This window comes from Meleagris gallopavo, chromosome 30, assembly GCF_000146605.3.
Source record: "Meleagris gallopavo isolate NT-WF06-2002-E0010 breed Aviagen turkey brand Nicholas breeding stock chromosome 30, Turkey_5.1, whole genome shotgun sequence".
Lineage (NCBI taxonomy): Eukaryota > Metazoa > Chordata > Aves > Galliformes > Phasianidae > Meleagris > Meleagris gallopavo.
Genome location: NC_015040.2, coordinates 3,292,011 through 3,298,343, shown reverse-complemented (window position 1 = coordinate 3,298,343; position 6,333 = coordinate 3,292,011). Strand labels below are relative to the sequence as shown.

Sequence of the window (6,333 nt, the reverse complement as noted above, 5' to 3'; positions counted from 1 at the left end):
GCGGCGCGGCGGTTGCAGGGTGGGACCGGGAGCTCGAGCAGAGCTGAGCCGCGATCCGAGCCTTCTGTGGGGACAGAGCGAGCGGCTGAGCCGGCTTTGGGGCCGGCCGCTCCGCATCGCAGCGCTGGGGCTCGGAAATCTCCGCTCGTTTGCCTTTAGCCGTTAAAAAGCCCGACGCGTTTTCGGCTTCGAGCGTTTCTGCGTTGAGGAAAAACCGCACCGCCCGTTTGCGGCCTTTCCTCCAGCGCTGCCATGGGCTCCAAACACATCGCGCAGGAAACGTTCGATGAGGCCGTGCAGGAAAACATCGCGGAGTTCGAGATGGATCCCGAGGAGGCCGTGAGGGAGGCGGTGCAGCAGTTCGAGTCCCAAGGTACCGCACGGCCTCCAGGGGGGCGAAGCCTTTGTAAAGTGGGGCACGGAAGCCTGGTTTTGTGGAGAGGTTATGGCCGAAAAACGGCTCTTAGTCAAACTGCAAAACGCGGCTTGATGAACAAAATGGAGGTTTTTCCCGTTCCTAATTGGTGTGTATTTGGGGTGCGATCTCCTGGTGACAAATCTTTGATGTTTTCTGCACTGATCTGCATTACAGCCAGCTTCTCTTTGCTCTCTGCACAGATTTTGCTTCAGCTCCCGTAATGAATGTTCTTCTTGTTTCTCTTTTTCCTTGTAGGTGTTGATTTAAGCAATATTATCAAAGCTGTGCGGCAGCCGGCCTCTGAAAATGGGCAAAAGCAAAAGCATGAAGTTCTGCAGGTAAGGCTGCAACTCTGTGCTGTCTTCTGGACGTGAGGTTAACTGCTCATTGAAGCAACAGACTGAGAATCATGAAGCGTAACTTCTCCTTCTGTATGGAGTTCCTCCGTGGGTTTTATGCAGACAAAACGCTGCTCTTTGAGCCAGCTGTTTCTTAGCTTTGTCCAATTAATTTAAATATTCAAATGAGTTAATTTATAATGACCAAAATAAACTGCTCTTGCTCCTATACACCTCAGATTGAAAAGTAAATCTCGTTTTCCTTTTTCAGACTTTAGATTCCCTTGGGAGATGTGTTGCTGACTCTGATCTCACTGAAATGGCTGAGCAGCTGGTGATCTTCACTGACCAGTGCAAAGAACAGCTGGCTTTCCGTTACCTGGCAGGGCAGAATGGTGCCTATCCTGTGGTATTCTCTGCCTGCCAGTTGGCCTCAGGAGACAGGAATTTAATGCTGAAAGCCTTTAATACTCTGTCTGCCATCTTGGATGGGCAGCCAGACCTACTTGACTCCGCCGGCCAGGATCTGCTGCTACAAACTCTGAGAGAATACAAGGAGGATGCTGAAATGACGCTGGCTGGGATCCGATGCATTCGGCATGCCTGTCTGAAACACGAGCAGAATAGGCAGGACTTTGTGAAGGGTGGGGTTCTGCCACTGCTGACTGGAGCCATCGTCCTGCATGGAGACAGTGCTGACGTCGTCCGAACGGCCTCGTCTGCTCTCAGGATCATGACGTTTGATGATGACATCCGTGTGCCCTTTGGCCATGCTCATGATCATGCCAAAATGATCGTGCTGGAAAATGATGGCTTAAGGGTTCTCATCGAAGCTGCAAAAGGTAAAATTCACCCTACGACTGTTGGTCCTAATTTTGAATCATCTGTGCTTTCTTATCCTAAAACTGTGCTTTGTAACTTGAAGCTCCGCAGAGATCGTTTGGAAATCTGGTACTTAAGTGGTCTAACTCCTTTGAAGTGTGCCCCAGGAAAGAAATACAGTGAATGCTCTGGAGGCTATTGGCAGGACCGGGGTGACAGTTACAGAGCTATCTGTCAGCCTGTCTAGGAAGTACTTCACAGCCCAGTGCAGGACTAAGACACAATGTCCTTGCTGAGGTGCTGCATTCCTCCCAAGGAAAGATACTCTCCCTGTCTAGATATAGAGCAAGCAGAATGCCATCTGTGATAATCTGTTGTAAGATCTAAGTGGGAATTAGCTGCTTCCTGGGGTGCTGTGTTGTTTTTTGTTTGTTTGTTCTTTAAATGGAGAAAAGTACAGCACCTTGAATCTGCTCGCAGGCCTCCTGGCTCATACTCCTTCATCTCTCCTTCACAGCATTCACAGATAACTGCAGTGTTCTCAGTGAACTGTGTGCCACCCTTTCTCGCCTCTCTGTCAGGAATGAATTCTGCCAAGAAATTGTGGACCTCGGGGGCTTAAATTTTATGGTCTCTCTCCTGGCTGACAGCATTGATCATCCAGTGAGTAATATGGAATGTACTTGGGGGACTGAAAATAATGCAGCAGAGTTGATCTTTCAAATCCTGGCTTTGAGGGAGCCTTAACGCATAATTTTAGGTCCAATTTAGTGTTGAAACCCAAGTGTTGATCCCATTTACCTCTATTTAAAACTTCATGTGCAACTTTGTTCTGTATGTGCTCTGTCATTTATTAATGGTGTAATTGAACCCCATGCTTGTGGTTATTTCTTCTGTCCTCCCCACTCACAAGCAGAGTTCTGCTTGGTCCCAGAAAAGCTGAGCTTCTGGTTTTCTACCATTCAGCTAGAAGAGGTTCAAGAGGATTGACTGATTCTTTAAATGTCTTTGGAAACCTCTGCCAAATGAACAAGATCCTTGTACGCAAGAAAGCATACCTGACATCTGAACTGCTGAGGAGCTTGTAGCTGGGAATTAAAGCTGAGTGGAGTTGCTGGGGGATGTTGTAGGCGATTCAAAACACTACAGAATTTTTCCTGCTGCTTTCTAAGCTGTTCTTTTCCTTGATGAACACAGGATGTGGTGAAGCAGGTGCTGAGTGCCATCCGAGCCATTGCAGGTAATGACGATGTGAAAGATGCCATAGTTACTGCTGGTGGAACCGACCTTATTGTGCTCGCTATAAGCCATCACCTTGCCAACCCTCAGGTATGCAGCTAATTGCTTGATGCTGCTGTCCCACAGAGGTGGGAGCAGAGGGCTTTGGGCTGTGTAATGCAGGAGTCTTGTCATTACAGGCAGGAGCAATCCACAGCTTCGCTCTGACTTGTAGTAAACAGCTTATGCTGAGAGCAGATACATGTATACACAGATACAGTATACACAGATATGTATGCATGTTAAATGATTACACTTACTCTTATAACCTGAACAATGCACTGAACCTTTAACATAGCTGTGATATGGAGTGGGTAAGTGCATGCTTTGGCATATATTTGTGTAAATGTAAAGGTATACTCAAATATACTGTGCTATGCCTTTTCTTGTCCATGAATCAGACTGGTATCAGAGTAGATACAGTGTTTTATACCTCCAGGTCTGCAGGTCAGCCCCTACTGAAGTTATTTTAAATCTGTTGTAAATTACCATATGAAACTTGCTTTACATATCAGAGAAGCACGATGTTTCAGGAAGAAACTAAAGATTGTTATTATTAATGGTATTATTTATTAAAGAAGTCCCCAAGCAGGAAAACAGAACTCTGGACTTTTTGAAGTGTTCTTTTGTTAAAGCAACATTTATGACCAGTGTCTGCTTGCTCTTTGTCTTGTAGATCTGTGAGCAAGGTTGTGCAGCACTGTGTGTGTTAGCATTGCGCAAACCTGAGAACTGTAACGTCATCATGGAAGGTGGAGGGGCACTGGCAGCTCTTCAGGCTATGAAAGCACACCCACGAGAAGTGGCTGTACAGGTATTTGCCTTTTGATTATTCAGTCAAGATTGGTGTTGTTTGTGTTCACTGCTTTGTTGACAAAGAGGTAGGGGGTCCTGCATATAAATGACACAACTATACCTGCCACCCGGATGTGGTCAGAGCAAAACTTAGTTTGAGTTTCAAATCCACATCAATTAAGATTCAGGTGGCTGCAGAATGCCATGCTTCAATTGAAGGCATTACTTCTGTTCCCCCCCAAAAGAGCAGGATAAGGGAGGCTTTGTTAGAGCCAGCTTGTAGGAAATACTGTGAAAGAGCAGCTCAAGCTTCCTCAAGCTTCTGCAGGAACGTGACAAGAAAAAGCATACATGAGAATGAAAAGGTGGGTCCATTGTCAAAGAAACATTATGTCTTAGTATTATTTTAGAAGTACTTGTTATTGTCTGAGTGCTGTTGGAACATCAGCAACTTTCTTACAGAAGCATGTGGTCTTTTATAAACTTCATTGTAAAACAGCAACCGTACTTTTTCTATGAGTTTTATTCTTCTAGAAAACAGTTTGTTGCTGTCTGTGACATCTCACATTTGCTTGCCCAGATGCTAATCTCTCTCATTTACCTCTCTCTCAGAAACAGGCTTGCATGCTGATCCGCAACCTGGTTTCCCGGAGCCGAGACTATTCTCAGCCCATCTTAGAGATGGGAGCTGAGGACCTGATAACAGAAGCTCGTGCAACGCACAAGGACTGCGATGATGTGGCCAAAGCTGCACTGCGAGACCTTGGCTGCAAAGTGGAGCTCAGAGAGCTGTGGACAGGCCAGAAGGGGAGCCTGGCACAGTGAATCATCCGTCTCCTGAGCAACATGAAGCCTAAGGGGGGAAACAAAGCAGCATGGATTAATTTGCAGTTACAACCAGACTGGAATATCTGAAGCAAATGCCTGGCTTGTGAGGCTGCAGTGAAGTTTTTTTGGGGGGGAGATACAGCTGGAATGGCTTTATGCATTCACAGGCTGCAAATCAGCTCTGTATAGTAATCATTCCTTGAATCATGTAGTGCCTGAAGATGATCTGCTTCCCCCCCACATTATGTGTGTTACTTGTGTACAGGAGAGAGCTGTTCCCATGTGCTCTGCAGTAAGAGCAAAGGAGGATGTTCATGTGTACCACGGCAACTTGCTCTGGTTGTTTTGTCTGCCCTGTGCTGATGGAAGCCAGCAACCCGCTCTGCTAATGGGATGGATGAGGAGGAATCCCATAATTTGTGAATGTGTTCTGTCCTGTTGTGCTGTTCTTCTACTAACTTATTTTATTTTATTGCTGACCATATTCTGTGTTTCTTCTTTGTTTTGGATTTTCAGCCAGCATAACATTTTAACGAAATCGAGTGAGAATTCTGAATAGTATGGCCCAAAACAACATGCTTTAGGACATTGCTATTTGCTTCCAGGAGGAAAAATCCTGTTCTGTTCCAGTGAAATGAGCAAGTCAGGGACTGGTAGTGAGAATGGTAATTTCAAAGCATGAACAATCTGGCAATGGTAGCACACAGCAGGAAGCTGTGCTGGGGAGCCCACACTTTGCTTCTCTCTTAGCAGAGCAATGCTTTCCAGAATCCTGAGAGCTGTAATTGTAACGAAGAGGCTGAGCACCTCTTGGTCTGAAAACAGCTGTGGACTTTGGAGCATTACAGAGGTGAAGCATCCAGAAAGCTTCCCCAGTCGCTGCTGAAGGCCTTTGTGCCTCCAGCCAGTGGTTCCTGTGACTCGCTGTGCTGCTCTGGGTGCTGATAGGACCCTCCTGCACTGCTGCTGCTGTATGTGAGTGAATGTCTTCTAGTGTGATACTTCTCATAGAAGTGTCGATCCCACGAAACATTTAAAAAAATAATTGCAAGGCTGGTTGGTTCTTCATGGAGCCACTTGGAGACGGGAAAAGAAAGATGGCAGGAATGTCTCAGTGCTGAGTTTGTAAGTCAGTCCTGCTGCAGCTCTGCGCTATCAGCAGGCAGCAGAGGCAGCTGGGCTCTTCAGAGGCCATGAATGCTAACTAACCCCACGTTTGTAGGAGAGGCCGCCTGGCTCTCCCCTCTCCCTGTTGTGCTAAATGTGGTGTGTCTGTGTGTTCTCTGCCCCTGTAGCCCCAATATTCTGCTGAAGGGGCCCCGCTGCTACGGGGCAGAGCAGTAGGAAGATCTGCAGAGCCCCCGAGGTCCTGAGTGCCCCATGTTGGGACTGATGGTGCTGAGCAGTGCCTCACCCAGCCCTGCTCCGGGCTTAGAACAGGTGAGAAGTGCTGTGAGCAAATCAAACGTGGGGTTCCATAGAGACAGGAAGGCTGCTCTTTGTTTTTCCGTCTATTTTAGCCCCGAATGGGGGATGGGGAAGGGACAGATCGGGGTGAAAGGGCTGTGGGGCAAAGCCCTGCGGGGCCACGGCTGCGGGCCGAGCGTGGCATGTCGCCACTGGGACACGTGGGCGGCGTGTGGGCCGTATGTGAGCCGTTTGTGGGCCGTATGGGAGCCGTCTGTGGGCTGCTGCACCCGGGGACGCCCGGGCGGAGCGCCGCGCGCTGCCCCAGAGGTCGCTACAACCGAGCGTGACACGCGGCGCGCTGCCATGTGCGACACGGGGGCTGCGCACTTTACCCGCCACGCGGGACGCGGCTGAGGGCCGTCGCACAGCCGCGGGGGCCCAGCG

At 48.3% G+C, this 6,333-nt stretch overlaps 1 protein-coding gene across 1 annotated transcript; it reads left to right on the top strand.

Annotated features, from left to right (window-relative positions):
- The first annotated feature begins 6 nt into the window (after positions 1-6).
- Positions 7-4,963, top strand: ARMC6 (armadillo repeat containing 6). The gene is made up of 7 exons (XM_003213288.2): positions 7-373; positions 674-756; positions 1,028-1,598; positions 2,096-2,241; positions 2,776-2,907; positions 3,533-3,670; positions 4,264-4,963. Exons 1-7 carry the CDS (start codon positions 253-255, stop codon positions 4,474-4,476), a joined length of 1,404 nt encoding a protein of 467 aa, XP_003213336.1. The 5' UTR covers positions 7-252; the 3' UTR covers positions 4,477-4,963.
- The last annotated feature ends 1,370 nt before the right edge of the window (positions 4,964-6,333 follow it).

Excerpts from the sequence above, each read along its gene's own strand:
- ARMC6 (XM_003213288.2), top strand. The coding sequence starts at position 253 with ATGGGCTCCAAACACATCGCGCAGGAAACGTTCGATGAGGCCGTGCAG. Across the intron at positions 757-1,027 it reads AAAAGCATGAAGTTCTGCAG|ACTTTAGATTCCCTTGGGAG; the intron begins GTAAGGCTGCAA and ends TTCCTTTTTCAG. Across the intron at positions 2,242-2,775 it reads CTGACAGCATTGATCATCCA|GATGTGGTGAAGCAGGTGCT; the intron begins GTGAGTAATATG and ends TGATGAACACAG.